The sequence below is a fragment of the Varroa jacobsoni genome, unplaced genomic scaffold (genome assembly GCF_002532875.2).
Source record: "Varroa jacobsoni isolate VJ856 unplaced genomic scaffold, vjacob_1.0 contig00723, whole genome shotgun sequence".
Lineage (NCBI taxonomy): Eukaryota > Metazoa > Arthropoda > Arachnida > Mesostigmata > Varroidae > Varroa > Varroa jacobsoni.
The window spans coordinates 45,613-66,460 of record NW_019214514.1 but is presented as its reverse complement, the minus strand read 5'-3'; the positions used below and the strand labels follow the sequence as shown (position 1 = coordinate 66,460).

General features: G+C 41.2%; 1 protein-coding gene across 1 annotated transcript in view; it reads left to right on the top strand.

Annotated features, from left to right (window-relative positions):
* The window catches only part of LOC111271512 (calcium-activated chloride channel regulator 1), a 32,522-nt gene extending 12,652 nt beyond the window's left edge, over window positions 1-19,870 (top strand). The window contains exons 2-8 of the mRNA XM_022852355.2: window positions 3,529-3,865; window positions 4,153-4,321; window positions 13,564-13,827; window positions 13,960-14,053; window positions 14,462-15,607; window positions 15,926-16,214; window positions 16,667-19,870. Coding sequence (XP_022708090.1) covers window positions 3,529-3,865; window positions 4,153-4,321; window positions 13,564-13,827; window positions 13,960-14,053; window positions 14,462-15,607; window positions 15,926-16,214; window positions 16,667-18,096 — 3,729 coding nt within the window. The 3' untranslated portion in view covers window positions 18,097-19,870. The remainder of the gene's footprint in view (window positions 1-3,528; window positions 3,866-4,152; window positions 4,322-13,563; window positions 13,828-13,959; window positions 14,054-14,461; window positions 15,608-15,925; window positions 16,215-16,666) is intronic.
* The last annotated feature ends 978 nt before the right edge of the window (window positions 19,871-20,848 follow it).

Genomic DNA, 20,848 nt, shown 5'->3' with positions numbered 1-20,848 from the left:
AACAAAATAGTGAAAGATCAAATAGAGATCTTCACTAGAAGCCTGTTTCAAAAATAGCTGCTAACACCAAATGAACGATAGAATCTGTTACTCTGAACAGCATAAATTCTATGTGGATGAAGCTACGAAACGAGATATTATCATCATTTGCATACTGCAAACACTGACCTAATTTACCGAGTAGTGACTGTTTCTTGCGTATAGAATAAAGAAGCACCTCGACGAACGGTAAAGCTCGGATATATTTTTCCCAACAATCCATCCGTTGACCTGTGAAGAGAAGGGAATACATAAATTTGGATTCAACGTTAGCAAGCACACGTTCTGTCCAGCCTTGACGTGTATGGCTGCAAATTGATTTTCTTTCATCGGCTGCAGACAACCGTTTTTCAACAGAACGCTAAACAACGAATGTTCGATACTGTGTAATCAATCGCTGGTTAACTTTCATCTTACTGATGATTCTGTCTGGCACAACGACCAATGCTACAGCTGATGAACCCGCTATGGTTTGAAGGGTTAGGAAGACTAGGGCTACTCTACACATTGTATATTCATACAACGCAGAGCAAAACGCGTGATCCCTGCCCCCTTTTTGTACGACACTCTTTCGTATTTCGTCGACTACTTTTTGTTTTTCAAGTATAGAGAATCGCTGGTGACGCATAACTTTCGGTGATCCCGTCTGTCTTGGAGCTAAACCACATCAACGTAACTTTACGTTACTGATGGTGCTACGTTTCGATTAAGTAAGTTGGTGAGTTAGAGGTGACTTCACAACGCTCTTATATATGGAACATTGGGGCACATTGCAATAGATGCAACCAAAACTATCTACCTATAGCTTACATTTTTCTGGAACCTAGCATAGATAGACTTCTGATTTGCCTAGCAAATCCTTTGATACGAACGTACTTCTAGGCCACGCTATGTATTACGATCAGCGGATCTTCCTCATAATGCCATATACCAGTTGTGGCTAATGTTCGTAACGAAAGCAGGTCTATATCGAGGCTAAATGTGATATTCACATTAGACTGCGGACATGGCATGATGATTAGGGTCGACGGCAGCGATCGTAAGATCTTCTCGTAGATTCCTCTGAGTGCGCTTTGCCTTTCTACGTTCGATCTCCAGAGATGCTAAGTGAAAGACGGCGACCTTGGCTGTATTTTTCGGTGGTCGTTGAGCCTTTGAAAGGAATGACTCTGTCGTATCAACCACTTATGTGGCAGGAGATTTGAAAGACAGGGAGAAAAACTGCCTCTTGTCGTCCATGTAGCAGTAGCATGGTCTATCTACAAAACTTTTGGTCCTTTTATTGAACGCAGATGGCGTTCAATTGAATCCGTGGGCCATTCAGAGCGTTCACTATTTTGCCGTCCATAGTCTGGGAGCGAACACTAACAGATAAAAAAAAAATCTCTTTTGCCAGTGCGGAAAAGCCATGATTTGTTTGGGCCGAAGCTTTAGGCAACCGTAGTCGTCTTACACGTAAAAAACCTGTTGAACTTCATAATTTTTATTTTATAAGAACTACAAAAATCATTTTTGATTTGAAAAAAAAATTGATTTTTTGTCCGACCCTCATTTGATCTATCTGGTGTAATTTTAGTGAAAACTTATTTCAGGCTAATTTTAAACTACCTACTTCATACAGGTACATATGTATATGTATGTACATGTTACTTTATACATTCTTAGATGGTTATAGTCAAAATGATTAGAGCCATATAGCGTAGCAGGCAGAATTAATCACAGATTGCCCTCATGACTAATAGCTGACATTTTGGAGCAAAATACTATGAGACCATAATCTTGCCAACTGGGTCGAACTTGACAACAAGAGATATGTGCCCAAATACTGAGATATTTGTTCGGTTGTTTTATTCGTCATCTAATCTATTTCGACCTGCTGTCAGAAAATATCGTATGCAAAATATATTAATCATTGAAATCGACTGCATATATCCACCTGTAGTATACGAATGAGCATCCGTTTGCCCATTTCTTTTCAGTTATACTCTCGAAGCATTGTGTCGGGCCCCTGTCCCATCTTGACTACTATCGCTTGCCCCAACTGAGCATGACCAACTGTACCCAGTTGTGTTGTGCATTGGCTGTGTCGTTAGGCTGGGAAATTTGAGAAGCATAAGTGAGTTATTTATTTGTCCTGCAGCCAGCAGGCCATAAAGTGAGTGACATGTGTCAAGAAAAGGCAGGATACAACGAGCCATGATAGGATAGAATGGAAGACGAAAATACAAGGGACAGAACGATAGAGCCTGATGGCAGCGGTAGTAATGTTGGTGCCATCTGAAACCAGGCAGAGGTATTTTCCTTGACAGAATTTCGAAATCAGCAAAGGACGCGATCGTTCGTGAGAAAGGCAGCAAGAACAGGAATGAACAGGCAGTCAGTTTGTTTCTAGATGTTTGTCCAGTGTTTATGCATGGTGAATAGGTTTTTGTGTGCATGTTGCTGTATAGGGGGCCGTCCATCTTCGCTTTACTCTAATCTGTGGTATACATCTATACTACTGTTGTAGCCGTGTAGAATCACGCCAAGCCAGGGGTTGTATATAGAGGTGACGATAGCAGATTTATTAAAGAGCCTTCTCCGGATGCTACTCCTAGTCAGTATGTTTACCAATGCATATGTTCAAATATAAATTACACCGAATATATAAGAAGATAACAGCAGATTTTCATAACATAAGTCTTTATTTTTCTTATATATATATATATATATATATATATATATATATATATATATATATATACATTACATATATATATATATAATCGTGATTTGGCAAAGGAAGTCTGGAAAAAGTTTGGTAGACTATAGTAAAAGAAAGGCCTGTTGGTGCGCAAGCAAGACGTCACAGATCGACTGCATAGGGCTTTAGATACCGAAGGCGCTGCTGGAAGAACGCAAAGAAGCTTACTATATTTCCGATTTGATCGGATGCGTTGTCTAACAAGCAAACCTTTTAGCCATCACCACTTTGGCGTATTATAGGCAAGCCATAAACAGTATGTTTACTTTAAAGAGTAAAGCCACAATGAGTTCTACAAGACATAATACGATATGATAATGCACATAGGCGTGCAGATGTGCGATGCGCGCTCTATTCTTATCTGTCTCTTATTCAGGAATAGAGGGTATAGCTAAAAATAACATGTAGGAAAATCTATGACTACTTTTGACAGTTGTCATTGAACTGTTCACCTTACGGTTTTGACAAGGTTGAGTTAGAAGAAGACCAAGAACAGTTAGACCTTGTCGATTCAACAGGTCATCTAAAATTGTCATTAATATGTTGTTTTGTCATTATTAAATCATATATAACATTCTAGACATGCCACTTTCAAGTCGTTCTAGATGATATAACTGATTTGTCAATGTCACATTGAGAACATTAAGTCTGGTTAAGTGTTACTACTGATACATTAAGAGCCATGCAGAGAACCATTTACACGAACCATTCGTTACAACATAAATATATGCCTCGCTGATTTTCAGGCGATACTTAGGAATGCCTCATCCGAACTTTTCCGTGTTCGAGGAGTGTTTCTCGGTGAGGTGACGGTCATGATTCCTCGGTCTTGGTCCTCCAAGGGCGCTTGGGCTCGTCAGCCGCTTCCCCGAGTGGAAGCACCCAGTTGGCAACAATGGGATCAAGCCGACATTCTTATTGAACGCGGTGAGGACTCCGTTTTCGGAGAGAACCCCTTCGCCATTCAGTACGGAGGTTGTGGCGTGCAGGGCAGGCACCTCGTTATTCCTGACACCTTCCTGCGTGGATACGCGGCCAGCAGTGACTATGCTCCCGATCGTCACGACAAGTACGGCAAACCTTGTAAGTATTATCTAAATATGATGTTGATAATTACGCCGTGCCTAGTATACGTACGGGTGATCATTCCATATTTGTTATCTTTCTTTGGGTCGATCCTGGCTCACCTTGATCTGTAAACCCTCTCTAATATAGCCCCTTTTATAGATTAGCTTGGAATCAATCAAAGTCCTATGGTTGAAGTCATGTTCTTCACCGCTCTCCGTTCCTCTTTCTGACGGTTTAATATTAAGCAAACTGCTATTTTTACAACGACTCTTGCTGTTACTATGAAAACATTAACACTGCAGATCACGTGTTCCTGCGGGAGTGGGCAGCATATCGCTACGGAGTGTTCAAGGAACATGGATTCCCACGGGATCCTGTTTACCCCCTGTATGTGCTCCGTCCCGGAAGCCAGGATCCCAAAGATGTCGAAGTCAACGTGTGCACCGACCGGCCAGTAAAGCCACAGTTCAGGTTTGTAGAAACCGCAATAGTATTGTAATGTCATAATAATAAATGGCTTATAAGAAAATAAATCACATGCCACCGTATCATAAGGGTGATGTGAAAGGATGCCAAGAGGATATCCATTAGTGGGATAGTAATCTGGGCAAGTTAATTAGCAGTGCACGATACTAAACTATTTTCAGGCAGCAATAGAAATTGTCGCTGTCAAGCGGCCAAGAGATTAGCATCGATGCAAACTCTATATCGCAGATGAAGTTACGGAAGCAACGGAACAGTTGAGAATGTCTCTCCTTGGTCCTTAGGCATATTTCATATTAAAGATTCACCTTTCCTAGCACTGTAATATTTCTAATTGAGCTGAAGTAAAAATCAGTCGTCCTCTTGGATTAATTGACAAAAACAAGTCTTGGATTTACCTGCAATGGCATCCGGTTAGTAATCGATAATATAGTATAGCACTATACAGTCGGGCAAACCGTACACGATAGCGGTGCCTCACCGGATAACGTGTTTCAGGCGATCAAGTCACGATCGTTCTCGAAATAGCGCACTAGAACCTGTGAGCTTTGCTCATGATCGTGTGAAGCAACAACCATCTTTGTGATTGCAAATTTTTCCCAAGCAACCAATTCAATGATAGGTATCAACCTATCTTAAGGTTGATATCATTGAATTGGTCGTCTGCCTGAGCTAAGCGCGATTACTTGCGGTCAATCGCTGATCCTCGATAGCCGCAATAGTGATTGGCCTGCGCGTTAACCACGGTGTCACGCAAGAACAAAATCAAACAGACCGATCACATTTTTACGGCTATTTTGAAGTGAATAAAGGTATAGAGGCACCTATATTTCTGTAACGATGATAAATAGTAATGGATGTTAATCGGGCGAGTTGTATATGGTAGAGCTCAAAGACTCGTGATGTTATTAAGCCACTATATATAGATGGGTAGACTTGTTTCGTGATAGCCGAGGCCAAGCAAGCAACGAGTCAAGGCCTGGTCACAGCAGTTCCCGATACAGGCACTTTCCGTTTTCAGCTACGAATTCAGATGCAATATGTCGACTTGTGACACATTGCTTACCTGTCTATTGTTTATCTGCGTCGACTAAAAAGAGAACACGCCATTGCAGTGTCTCTTAAAATAACGTCGGTACAAGGTGGAGCCTAACAAACGTGACCGACAAAAGTAAAATATTCCATTATAAAACGCATAGGAATGCTGTGGTGGCATTTTTCCGCTCAGATATTATATTGCTTGTGGCCAAACAGGCCTCTACTGTTTGTACAATCATGCGTCGTAGGTGGCACGCCGCAGTACGCTTAATAATAAAGCAAATTGTTGTTCTGTACATAATATATGAAGGTCGCCTAACAAGCAGTTGCACTGTTACACATTGTGTAAAGATCAGAAGCAAGCTAATCAAAAACCAGGACCATCTCTATCGACGGCTGATGTTTGCTTGCACATGCTCAACTTTAACATATAGCTAATAGCAGCACATTGTCATAAAATGCGTGCCATATGTTTAGGATGATTAAAATACGGATACGAATACGTATGCACGCGTGCATCCGTGCACGCAACGCATGCTTGCCTTATAAAGGTAATAATAACAACGACGATGCATGCCATTGTGACGACTGAAGGCTTATTCATTTGCGAACGATACGAATCAGATCGTATATGTTTATGCATATCAGTACGCCTTATTTATAGACGATAGGTTAAGTGAGTAGTTTTGCTCGGCCTTACGGACGAAACTGTGCTTTCGAAAGATCAAGGCAGCCATTTCTTGACAATTATCAATGTGTTGCAAAGTGTTGTAGTACAGCACTTTGCAAGATTGTTTTACGCTTTTTTCGCGGCCATTTTATGTCTTTTTTTTTTTCTATTTCTATATTGAAAAAGCAAGTAAGATAGAGTTACTTGATCCGTATCACCACAAAGCTAGGTTCAACCTGTTCATTGACGTAAGCCTAGATAGACAAACGTCAAGTGTGTGTCAAAAATGTTTTTGTTCTGTTTTTTGGCCACTATAAAAACGCAAGTGCTGTAACCTAATCCTGTCGGTTGTCAGGTGATTTTAGTTATAACAATTACGTTTTAGATGAACGCATAGTAAACTGAAATCTGTCAATACTTTTTTTTGGGCTTCCAACCGATTGGGCTTCGGATCTTCTAACGTACGATGTTATACAGCAAGTATCCGGTATAATACACTTTATTTATATTGAATTTTTTTTAGGCTACACTTGAAATAAACAAGAGATATGCCATATATGAAAAGGAGAGTGAAATATATGTTATGGCGATTGAAATTTTCTTCTAACAACTGCATAGCACCTAACAAAAAATAAGTAAATGTAAAAAAAAATAAAATGGGATGGCATTCGGCTATAAAAAAGCACGGTGCTTTCCATTTAGATTATACTTTGTTTTAAGCATTATCTATTATTCTCCAATTACCCAATGCTATCTTTATTCTGTGGTACAGAACAACAATATCCACGAATATGGTTCGATGTTTACGCGAAATGCGACGACGCCTTTTCCTAGCCACAGTTTCTTGTCGAGCTTCGCGAGGAAGCGCAACATTCATCGTTTTGATCGATCAGCTCATGCATTTCCGCCGCTCTTTGTTGCCTAAAGTTTCACGCCTCGTCGCGTACTTTCAGCTCCTCGCGGCTCGAATCAAGGTATAGCTGCCATAAGGAAACTATCTTACGCTGTAAGCTATCTACTTGGGGTACTCCCTATGGTCGGCCGCATTTCAGAAATAGCCGCCTCGATCGAGTTAAAAATATCCCTCGATGAAATGTGTTCATTAGTCAACAAAAGCGCTCATGGATGTGTCAACACTTTTTTCTACCAACAAGCAGATGTTCGAAAAGGCGCGTCGCTTTCTTTCCTTTTTGTCAAGCAGTGAAGTGTGCGTCTGCAGATTGCATATGATTGTACATGAGAGAGCTTTGTTTGTTTACAGACCTTTGAAATTTGGCGTATGTTAGACTAGATATTTTCTATAGGCCTATCGGCTTATGCCATTTTCTATCTTGAAGAGCCTTTTTTGTTTTCTTTTCTAGCTCCTTTTTCGTTTTTAATACAACTGAGCCTTAAAATCGTGCCAGCACCGACAAAGGCCAATTATATAATTTTACAAACTTCTTTCGGATATAGTAATGATGAGCCGTGTCCAGGACATTCGCTTCATGTACTGTCAGTACTGACACAGATGTCCCAAGTTATTTATTATTGGCATACAAAAATTTAATAAGCTAAGCACGTGACCTGACATAACGTTTATGCTTCGAGTTTTACGTCCGGCTGGCTCCCAGCACGAAACGAAGTCTGTCTATGCCCAAGTTCGAATTTAGACCACCAAGCCTAGCAGGCAAAGACGTTACCCGCTAAATTTAAGACCGTTTATGTTATACATTCGATATATATAGGTGTAATGTAGAGCTGAAATGCAAAGTACACAAATATGACTGTTTAGTGCTATGAGTTCGAGCTATGCTATTCATTTGGACTTAAGTTGATCGTGGAATCGCATGTGCCATTGAACAAATATGCTGCAAACCAGCAATCGGAACTAACTATTACAACTTTTAGCGGTACAATGCTTTATGTAGGGTGCTGGCTACCCTACTGAGTGGTGCTATGCGACTCTTGTTTACGGTGATGCTATCCAAAGCTCTTACAGCATACCCAACAAGTGGGTTAGGTCAGTGTTTGACAGAGTTTTTTTTACTAACAGGTTTAAAGTGGAACAAATAAAAAAGAGACCCAGTGGCTGTCAGCACTCGTCATACCCGTAAACTGTTCTATTTACAAATGATAATTGCTTGCACTAAACTTATCCCATGTTCGATTATGAGCTAAACGATTCCTCTTGTAAAGTCACAAGTCTGAAAAGCTGTTCTAAATGAGATGATTTCTTAAGCACAGTATTGTATAGGTATGTACATTGTCTGACCGATCGATGGAGACAAGATAGGTCAATTTTGGTTTTATCGTTCCGTAAACTGTTTTTAAACAGACACTGAAATAGACCGAAATATCTTTAAAATACAATGTGACAGCCTGAAATTAAAAGTGGTACGACGGCTTGATTCAACTCTTGGTCTCGATAGATACGACTTTTTTTTTATTCTAAAATAAGTTTCTTAGAATAAATGGAAATTATTCGTTCGTTTACAATCTGTAGACTTTCCGACCCACGCCGTAGATCTTAGTGCCCATTTAAAGGACCTTCTTCTTCAACTACAATTTTTTTTAATTACTATGATTTATTAATTTGCTTATCAACGCGAATCGGCCCATTAGCATAATATGGTATGAGAGATAGCTAATTTTGTTTAACTACATGATAAAATAATAAGCACAATATTATTTAATGCAGCGAATTTAAGTAAATGAAATAGCTGGACAGGCTGGTGCCATTTGTACAATTCACAGCTGAAAGATTTCCAACATCTATGTATTTTGTATACAGTGCATCGAAACGATCCTAAGAAGCGACGCAAAAATAGAAGTTTGTCAACTGTTTTTGAAGAAATCTGGTGTCTCTGTCGTCCGTGCAATCTCACTTAAGAGGCGAGTGTACCGGATCTAGATCTGCAAAGTCTAGATTAATGCGATGCCTACCTGGCCTCCCAACCCTTTGTTGTCATAGTGCGGTATAAGCTCAGCGAAGCTGGATCTTTCACCTCAAATGTGCCTCAGCGTCCATTTACATGTTTCCTATTGTACGCAGTACTAGTACATACGCCGATTATTCGAAAATTTACAAAAGAATTCGTTATTTTACAAAATGAAAACTATGTAAAAAGGCTAGTACATATATGTGGCATTTCATGAACCTAAAGGACATCAGCCAGTGCAAACAAACAGCTAAAGGAAAACTGTTTTTTAAGATCTAAGGAGTTTGATTCGTGATAGAAAAATTTATGTTAATGGGGCCGCCAGAAATAGTTTACAATGACGTTGTTAATAACGCTTTTAGTTTCCGATCGGGCCGACATTGCGATCCTTATGTAACTGCTATTAAGACCTTTCTTATTTTTTGCCGCAAATCTGTTTGTGCTGATAACTTTGTCGTTAATTAATTATTTCGGCATAAGCTGTCCGTAAATAAATACATTTTGAAATCGTTTAGATTGATACATTTCGAGCAGATGATTCAATTACCGTTTGCTTGACCCACCGATTTGATATAATAACATAATATAACTCTGGTATTTCCAGTTAAAACCATGACGAAAGGAGTGCGACAATGATTACTCGTGAGAACTCTTTCATATGTACATATATATATATATATATATATATATATATATATACATATATTAACGAATCGTACTGTGTCTCTATTTCTCACAAAAATTAATGATGGCTTTCTCCTTGCACAACTGATCATTGAGACGGGCCTTCTGGCCTCATTCATATCGAATCAAGATGCCCGACTGTTAATGTCAGTCAATCTCTTTTGGTTTGTTTATCTACCCATTATATTAAAGAGAACGATATCGGGTAGGTGGCGTAGGTTTCGTACACGATAGATGTATTCGACCGACCGGTGACACCAGACTCAAAATTCGAAACATAGGGATCTGTTCTGTCTGCTACTCTGAATCGTGTACGAAGAAACATAGTTTCTAGAAAGCGATATTATCTATTATATTAGGCGTCAGAGTTCGAGCAGCAACAACAAAAGTAACAAGAGGGTGGATGCGTGAGACGCAAGTCTTCAACTCCCACGGTTAATGATATCTTCTTGGAACGGAAGCACAGTAGTATGATCGTCGAGGGATGGAAGGCACGAGAACGTGGGCTATTTAGTAGAAATGGATAGGGATGAAAAAGGGTGATGCCAACGGAAGCCGCGTGTCGCTTATTCAGTGTAAATAATAGCCACAAATTGAGAAGGTGGGAAACAGTTAACGGAGGCGATCATATCATACCAAGCACAGCCTTTTGTATATATAATAGAAGAAGATGTAAGTAATTGGCTCAACACAGATAGGCTGCGTTCTAAGCTTTTTGTGTTTATAACTAATAACGTTTCCCGAATATTAATCCCTTTCATATGTTTATACGAACGTCTTCTCTACGGCCAACTATAATAAATAAACAAGGATTATACAGGCGTGCTTAAAAACAATCACTTAGTTAAACAAACTACTTAAATCTAGGTTCTATAAATTGACTAGTGTTTCGCCAGGCTCAAGTATTTTGGCCGTTTGTCTGCCTGCGGCCTACTTCGTACATGTCAAAATCTACAATAGAAGCGTTGATCGAAAACATTATTTAAGCATATGTACCTAGCAATAAAAGGATAGACCTACCCTTTCATTTTATTTGGCATAAAAGGAGACAGCTATTGAGTATGTGCCTCATTTGATTTTGTCAGCTAGAAATAGAGTGTAAGCAGCGCTAAACATGGAACTCAAAAAACCTTCATTTCAACTATAAGCAGCCAGAACGACTAGCAACGGTGTCTGGGCAGTTAGCAAAGCTTGTATCTAATAATTCGATATTAGTTCGTTATTAAAGCATAGCCCGCGCCAGTATATCCATCTGTATTTGAAAAAGACACATACGCACACACACTAAACCTGTCCAAATCGACCATAATTTATCAATTACTTCATTACCAACTCCTCCCATTATTTCTTGCATTCCTCCTGCCTTTTCTCCTTGTCCTTTTTTGGTACTTATTTTGCACCTTCGATCGATTAAAGACTGCCTACTTCCGCGAAACCAGATTCACCTAGGACCACCGACTAAATTCCAATTAAAATTGATTTCGTTAGTTAGGCTGCATAGCGGACCTAATTGCAACATAAACCCTAAGCTAATTGCGGTTTAGGTACATTAGCGATAATTTCAGAGGAGAGAAGCCTCCTGTTCTTATAGTGCTCATCGTTTTTAGGACAAACGACGTGAAAAGAAACGTGAAAGACTCGGTTCAGTGGTAATAATATCAGGCACCGTAACAGCTAGCGCTAATACTGTGCTCCGTCAAAGCTTTTTAGGGGATGCAAAAGCGCGTCCGTAACTTTTTAGCCGGCGAGCGACAGCGCAAGGCACAAAATACTGAAATGAGAGAAGTGCGGAGAGAACTACAACTATGACGGCGGTAGCAAGAAGTGACAACCACAGATAGAAGACAACGAAAATAAGGAAGGAGTAAATTATCGAAAAAAATAAAAACTGCGGGAGGGCAAGGACGAATCAGAAGCAGACAAAATGAGTAGAAAATGGCATTAGATGACACAACGAGTCACAGGAGAGTATGCCTGCGGGTTTCGGCAAAGGGAAGCACGGGCGGGATGGACGCAACGAGCGTTCGGGGAACGATTCTTGGGTCCAACTATGCACATATATATACAATGCTATCCTGGAAATACAACGTGGACCGAGCGTCTACAGAGTGGGAGACAGGAACAAAAGATTTAGAAGGCAACAGTAAAACAGAAGAGAGAAAACAACAAAAGTGGTCCTGCTCTTCCATTGCAACCTTGAACCTTCTTCTTTTCGCAACTCGTTTTTCCAAAGCCAACCCGTTCTTGTTTTCGGTTGAATTCGGATGAGGGACAAGCAAACGGCTTCGGTCTCCAGCCGGATCTTGTGGCTGGGTCGACGTCAAGTCAAAGGCTCAAACTTCAACTGTGGCTTAACCCATTATTACAGCTTTTCCACCGTAGCCCTACCACTGCTCACTGTCCATCCGACCTTTTCGAAGTCCGCTTCCTACAACTGCTACTTCCCCGCTTTCCTCTAGTCCAACCACTAGCACTGCTCTGTAACCCAGCAAGTCCTGTCAGCTCGGAACTGACAAAGCCCCAGAACTTGGCCGGCTAGGTCCCACCGCCTTGTTAGCCCCTGACAGTCGTAGTTGTAATAGTAGCAGCCTCGCCGCGGCAATAGTCTCCTTTCATACAAGACAGAGAGAAGGAATAGGCATCGGGTGAAAACTAGAGAGAATAGCTATCGAGTGTTTATATTTCGCAGGCGACCCCCAAGGGACTTTATCTAGCTATTATTTGCTTTCGTTCTTCGTCTTCTATTTTCTTCGAAGAAACGTTTGCGTTCCCTTGACTGTGCACCGGTGCGTCGGCGACGCTTCGGCTTCGCTTTTCTTTTGCTCGCTCCTCAGCTAGTCTAGACTGTCCGCTGCGTGCCCTTGCCTTTGTATTGGGCCTCTTCTTCTGCAGGACTAGAGCCTGCGGATGTTTTCTGCGCGGCGTTGAGTTCCTTTCGTTCGCGCGCAAAAGCGATCCCCTGCCTGGTTACCCTCTAGCTCCGACACTGTTTTTCTCTCTCGCTTGGCATAGCCTCTGCGTGTATGTGTATATATCTGTGTCTGGCTAGGTCTAGGATCTTGGTCCGCTTTTGCTCTGAGACCAGTGGTGGCTCGGAATGGTGAGTGCAAAAAAAAAAAAAGAAAAAAAGGAACCAACACCGACGATGAAGGGCGGAGATAGAGGTATTGTTCCACTTGATGGCGTTGGAGCCGAACACCGTCGTTGATGCTGCCGGCACCGCCGCTGCGGCCGTTGCAGAAGCACTTGCTGCTTCTTATCTCGCCTAAGCCGTTATTATACTTATCAGCATGGCGCTCACGTAGAGCCCTCCGGGCGTGCACTATCACTTACTACACAACAAGGCCCGGGGGACTTTTGCGACTCGATGGGGTAGAAGACGGCTAAGGCGCAGAGGAAGGGAGGGTGAAGCAAGGAACTAACTCTTGGCCGTTTTTTTCACTTTCGTTTTTTCCATTCTCCCTTTAACTCTTTTTTCTCTTCCCTTCCCTTACTACACTATTTTAGCGGATACAGCAGAAAGAAGGATGTGCATTGCTACACTCGTATGTGTTTTGTGTGCAAGTGTTTGTGTACGTGTTTCCATGTATGTATGTGCACGTGAGAATGTAAAAGAAGCAGGAAATGTGTGAGTTGATCGATATTTTCTGCTTCGAGATTTTCTTTCTTTTGAATGTGGTTACCAGGTCATAATAATAATAATCATTACTATTAATATCATTTTTACTCTTATTGTTCTAGAGGCCGTATAATCCCACGATGAAATTATATAGTAACTTTCCTGCTGTTTACATGCCATGGACCGTCATTGTTAGTAAGATGAAGGTACACATTTATATTCGCAACAAAAATTGTGACCCTGGACACTCTTTCAGTTGTGCACGCTACCACACTGACTCATATATTTGTTATTACAGGAACGGCAAGGGAATGTCATGCAATGCTACGATCAATTTGACGAATGGCCTGCCTTTAGATCCAGACTGTATTCCGGTATTTTCTGCTGAACGGGATATTGTCGAAGCGTCGATCATGAGCGGTCTACCGTCGGCCACTCATTTTTGTGGAGGCCCACGACCCCATGATCATGCACTGCCGACAAAACAAAATGTTATGTGTGAGGGACGATCCACTAACGATATCGTTGAGCAACATCTTGACTTCTTCGGCAGGACATACAAGTAATTTAAGATTTTGTAGTAAAGTAGATAACTCATATTACTAACGCTGGTTCTAGCGTATGTATGAAAAGATCAAAATTGCTACGTATTTCGTCTTAAATGAAACTTTAGTTTTATGTAATTTTATTTTAGCGGACTCCTGGGTCGTACGCGGTTCGTGTTTGTCCAGGAACAGGCTCAAGTAGTCGCTTTTGTTGTTCAAATAACCGAGTTGACAATGCAACACGTAAGTGGGCTATACTATTTTACGTCGTTTTGGTGTACTTAAATTACACTGAGCAAAACGCGTTGTCTATACAATTTTAGTAAACAACGTAACCCGGGGCGACACCTATGGGTTCTACATACTAGATTGTGCCCATTTTTAAAGAGATTAGTCAGCTATATCAATTATCAACTAAACTATTAACTTAAATGGTGTTTATTCAAAAAATGAGCTAAAATAACATATCTAATAAAATGTAGATTTTACAGTGAGCTTCTCAGTGTCTACATTTTTAGAGAAATCCCACGGGAGCTAGTTATTCATCTCATTTTAAATTATAAGCCCTGTAACGTTTTTTGACTATCAGAGATTTGTGCCAAACGTGCACATTTTAATCTCTTTTTCTCTCGTTCCTTCGCTGCCGGTCAGAACCGTCGCAATTACATCCTTCGAGCACTGAATCAGTTTTTACGCAGTGAGGCTCCAGGCGATATGCAGATCGCTCTAGTGACGTACGGCGCTGTCGCAAGTGAAATCGCCTTACGGAGAGCTGCCGCAAGCGATGAAGGTGTTCGCAACGCGGTTGACGCGTTGCTCCTGCTTAATGCAGAGGTGGAAAATGGAAATCATGTGAATTCAACTCTTGAAGACGGATTGCGCATAGCTCTCATGGCCCTCAACGATACATCGGAAATCACTGAACGTGTTGCTCACAACACTTTCACCAAACGTGTTCTGGTCATTGGAGATGGCCATTGCAGCGAAAATTTCAGCAGCCTTCTACGACACAGCTACAATGCCCAGGGAGTGCGAGTAGATGCGATTATTTTCCCATCACGGAGCTTCGCCTCAACGTCTAGGGATCCAGACGCTAACCGCCAAACCCCTACCACTGCTACTGCCCTTGCAGTTGCCCCTGCTTCTCAGACTGACGTTATGACGACTGCAGTAACAAAGCCCAAGTCTACTTTAAGTGTCGCACAGCCTGTGAACAATATACTCGACGAATTTGTGTCTAGAACAAATGGACGGATTAAGACTGTAAACAATACACCTATAGACGACACGGTTACCGTCAGTGCGTTGCAGGAACTTTACGACGCGCTTTATGCGTTTACATATTTAGATACCTCGGCAGCGCATTACGATAGCTTTAGTTGCGTTGGACAGGCAGAGTTTTACGGAAAAGAGCAGAATGAGATGGTATTTCAGTTCGATATTGATCCCACTCTCAATGCCGAACTGCGGGTTCGTTTGATTGGTCACGATTACGGATCAGATAGACCCTGGACCGTGTCTCCGAAGGACATCGTTTTGTACGCTCCAGCAGGTCACGCGGCCAACGGAAAGAAAGTCTACAGTCCTAAAGATTATAAGTTCGTTTCGACCAACGCACAGTTTTGGTATTATGAGTTTAAGATCCCCGAACCCGCCGTTGGACGTTGGCGACTCGAGGCCAAAACCCGCCGGGATACAAGACAGCCCATCATAGTGAGTGCCGCCGCGAAGCCTACCACGGACGAAAACAATGAGCCCATCATTGTCGATGTCTGGATTTCACAACGAAGCTACAACGTAAGTAAAACGCTGCTAATGACTTCTTCTACTATCTTTCGTTCACTGCTCTGGTACGCTTCGAAACATGTTTATTGTTGGAGAAATCAATAAAAATAAATAATGATTAGCAAAAAAAAACATCAACATGTTAGTATAACATAGTTATACTTAAATGACTAAAAACTGCCGGAAAAATAATACATGCATCGCTTAAATAGAAAATATGTTATAGTGGATTCTTTTTTTGGATTTTTTCAAACGACTTGAATTATGTTGGTTATCATCGCGATGAGTCACTTTTAAAAACAAAAATAAGTACATTGATAATGTGCACAGGTCACCCTTTGGGATAAAGGCCTTGTCGTCTATGCGAAAGTTAGCAAAGGAAGCCGACCCGTTGTGGATGTGACAGTAGTGGCCAGAATTACCCCAGTGTCGGACGAAACCGAAACAGAAGTACGGGTTGAGCTTAAAGATAATGGAGCCGGAGATCCCGATATCACCAAGGATGATGGAATCTATTCCAGATACGTTGAAGGTATCACGAAAGTCGGTCGACATCGCCTGATCGTTGAAGCCAAAAGTGAAGGAAGTGCTACTGTCCTAAGAAGCACAGCTGTACCAGGTACGAATTAATCGCACTAAATTGATATTAGTTAACAACAATCTTGGACGACCTGGTTCCGGGTTTAGAACGCCTTAATAAAGCTTTGCTACTTATAGGTCGGAAATTTTCCTCTTATTGATATTTTCTATTTTCGATAAGGTCTGCTGTCTCTTCTCCGAGGTAAGCAGCTGATATCACTTCTAATAATTATAAATAGATCTGTCAAGCTAAAAAAATCACCTTTGACAGAAAAATCTGCTCCAAACATCCAGGTTTAAAACACACATTTCGCAAGAATAGCAAGATAAAAATGATTCTTGCGATATTTGAATCTAGCGTTCGCAAAGCTGCGTTCAAGGGCAAGTTGTGTTGTTTTGCACAAAAAATTCTTACGATAAAATTAATTAAAGAACATGTTATAAAGTCACCTTCTTGATATATTTATGATGGTCTACTATTACTACTTTTAGATGACGTCATTCCTCATACGGCATGCTGCGGCAGTATGGTGATGCGGACCGCTCAGAATGCGACTCGAAGGTTCTCTCGTCGCGTTGACTTCGGGTCGTTTTTCGTAACGAGTGTGGCACTTGGTAACCAGCAAGATGACAAAACTTATTCGGCTTCATGGACGATGCCCGCTCGTGTTGCTGACCTGCACGTCGCTTACCTTCAGTCCAGTCCTGGAGGATCTGGAAGAATCTCGCTGCGATGGACTGCATCTGGCAACGTACGAGATCATGGACGGGCAGCTTCCTATATTCTGAAACGATTCGACAGTCATGACGAAGCGATAGCACACTTCGCTGAGAGCGGTCATGAGATCGATTACTGGGAGTTCGACGACGGCCTTTTGTTGCCAAAAGAGGCGGGCACCCTCGAACAAGTCTATTTCGAGCTGCCTAATGATATCCTGCTGCCGCAGTACTTTGCTCTGAAAGTAAACAACACGTATGGAGTAACCTCAGCTGTGTCGAATGTTGCTATGATTTCAGCAATGCCACCTGCAGCGGTTACCATACCCTCAATTTGGGGTCTTGGTGGTTCTCAAGATCATGGTGGCTCTAGAGGCTATGGTGATGCCAAGGGCGGTTTTGCCTTTGCATCTGACCAGGGACTGTTTGGCCAGCGGGACGGAACTCGTTTCCTCCCAAATCAATTCGCGCTAATAGTTACGGTGCCACTCATCGTACTTGTCCTTGGAATCTGCGTCATTATGGTTGTTTTTGCTCGCCGACGACGAGATCCACTTTTGGACAAGGTGAAAAAGGCCACGAAAGACGATAAAAGTAACGGTGTGAACATTGACACATACAACACTGGAACGATGCCGAAGAACTCAGAAGGAAATAACATGAGTCCTCTCTTAACGCCTTCATCCATAGTGAAAGAAGATATTAGTCCAATGACATCTGGGTCACGAAGTTTGCCGCTCAGCCCAAGCATGGACTTCAACAACACAACAGTAGGCATTGATCACTCTTTTGCAGTCAGTAATTCAAATGGTGTCCCAGCTTTAATGAATCCTATGACATCTCAACAACAGGCAGGTCTCTCACCAGTCAACCATTGGCCTGCTGATATATTGCTCGAGCACTACGACAAAGTGCAGGGGGCCAAACAACGCAATGAACAGCCCTCAGTTCTAACTCTACAATCAGGACACCTCGACGAGACCGTTCATTCGACTAGCCACGCCCTCTGTAACTTAATGGATCCTCTCCGAGGCCGCGCGTCTTTAGCAACTAATTCCGCCACATCTAATCAGATGAATGGCAGTTTGCAGCATCTTCCCGTAGGCGTGACTAACAGCATTTATCCGCCGTACAACTCTCCGGCCATAGTTACCCCAACAGGAGTTCACGTAAACGCACCATCTAGAAATATAACGCACGTTTAAAGTACGGCTGAATAGGCCGATCTTCAGACTTCCTAAACGTACGAAGGAATCAGGGTGAATAAAGAGTTTTGAGGGAGAAACGCTTGATCAGCAATTAGAATTTATGTTTTGGCTATTATCCGATTAATGAGCAATATCGCTATTTGGCCCACCTGATTGGCAATATACGCATATCGGTTATATATGAATCTAAGCATCTTTACTTTGTTCCTTATGTCTATGTTTGTATGCATCTTACGTAACTTAGATTCTAGCTTGCCTTCAAGAATTTACCAAATGCGTTTGATAAACAGATAGCATCCCAGGGGAAGGGCCGACCTCCTCCATAGTCTATGTTTCTTCAGTAGTTTCTCGCCAGCGTAAGACACTGCCGAAATTCGTCGTGCTATTTCAAAACCTTGTTAATTTCTATCAAATTGATCCCCCTACGTGCATAAGCTGACCTTGTAACAGACGTGTTGATTATTAGAATAGCTTGCGAGAGAAACCCCGCTACGCTGTACGGCGTTCCAGTTAATTGTGATAAATACTGTAACTACACTACGTGTATACTATTCCGGATCTCAAAAGATTGGAATGTTTATAATGTATCCATTGTACATAATATATATAAAGCTCCGATCTTGACGAGTTTACGTGCTTCTAGTCGTGGAGAGCAATGCTTATATAATAAAATAATACAAAATAGCAAATTTAACGACCAGGAAACCGAGTGCATCTGGCCATTTATGCTTAAAGCACTTTGGGTACGTGTGGCGGATAGGTGTACGACCTCTTGAAAATCATTTTCGTTGTCTGGAACAACAGCCGCGTGTTGGAAACAACGAGGGTTAGGGTGAATATTTAAACACACATACATAGAAATATAGTACTATGTAAATAAACACGTGCATTACCTATTACCACGGAAATGACGCCTATTAAAATACTTGCGGTTAGCTATTTTAACTAACTAAAAATGATCTCTACGGGCAATGGCACGCATGTTATAATAGTACCTTCACTGAGCAAATGATTTTTTTTTTACTTGACGAAATTAATTGAATTATTAAAGTAATTTATTCAATGAAAAATTTCTAGTATTCTTAAAAACATCTTGAAGAGAGGCGTGATCGGGTGAGCGTTGAAGCAATTCATTAATAACCACTTTCTTGGAATTAGCCCAACTATAGTTTCTGAGGTATAAACCTTTAAAAAATACCTAAAAATATACGAACTTTCAAAAAATGGCTAGGTATAGGAATTTACATAGCAAATATAAAGTTGAAAACAGCAACCTGTGTATGAGATGGAGAGCTTTCACTGAACACTATAAAACACTAATTTTTTTCCGATATTAAAACAATTCAATATACCGAGTTCTATGCCTCGGTGAGGTAAAACGTTTGTCGGCCAGTAACGTTTGTAGAATGAATAAAAGCAACATAATCATATATTGGTATAGTAAATTCACGTGAACAAAGAGGATTCTTTACCATTATTCGTATGCACAGATTAAAGAATGGCAAGCAAAATTGTACGTCGGTGCTATGGAAGATTCAGACCACCTCTCTTGAACGGAGGATCTTCATGATAAAACAGTACAATGATAAGTACGCAATTAATACAAACAGCAACAATAGAATGGATCATCTAGAAAATGGGTAGCGCACTAGCACAACTCTATATTTTATAATCTGTAATACCCACTGTACAGAGCGAAACTTCCGAAGTGGTCATTGTTTAGTGGTCGCAAATGAAAAGAACGAATAAAGTTTATATATACCATACAAGACGCAACAGTGTATCCATTTCAATCCTTTTCTATATACGAAATGTACATCTTTAACTTATTCACTCTAAAGTTACTTGGTGCCTGCAAGACGAGTAGAATAGGAATAATCCACCCTGTGAAGGTTTTTATAATCTTCGATAGTGTCTGATATCTAATTCGATCCTTTGGAAAGTCATACATTCTTGCTTTTCCAACATGTTTTCATTTACAGGTAACTAGTCAGTAAGCTGATGTGTTTTTGTCTTCCGAAACACACACCAAAGGCAGAAATAACTAAAAGCAAGCCATTGCTTCTTTGTAGAAGACAACATCGAAAAAAAAAAAAGATGTAGTAAATCACCGTCTAACAAAGGTCCGCTATGGCCTTTTACGACGAACGAAGAAGTTGTTGTATATCAGCATACGGACCTAGAAGCTTCTCAGGATTATTGTGCCGTGCTGCAATTGCACAATCACGTCCTGCAACAACCGCTCTGTTAAAGGTCCAACAAAACATCAACAGGGGAGAGCTGCTTTAGAGTTGCGCGTAAGAATGGGAAAGAAGCCCGTTTATTACAGACAGACAACAGAGAAGCGGCACAGTTCGTGTTTTCCATTAGAAAGCCCAAACTCAGCGGCAATAGAAGAACGTACATGATGGGGGTAAGTAAAAGAAGCCACTTCCAATTATAGGAGACCGGGAGAACCAATGTTCGTAGAGAGCCACGCTGGTTGGCCGGGGCTCTATGCGAATTCTACTTTCGACCAAGGTGACCTATGGATGACATCAGAGCGACAATCGCATATAGCTTTAATGGAGATTATTTGAAGCGAAATCCTAATATTCTTGATTTATATATAGTCTTGTTGGTATTAGGTCTGCTTACCGTGTTGCATCCAGTAAACGAAATTTCGAGTGGAATCTAGTTTAGCTAGTAAGTTTAATACCCCACTAAATAGTGACGAAACGGCAAGGGCTATGGAACAAGGGTCGCTTAA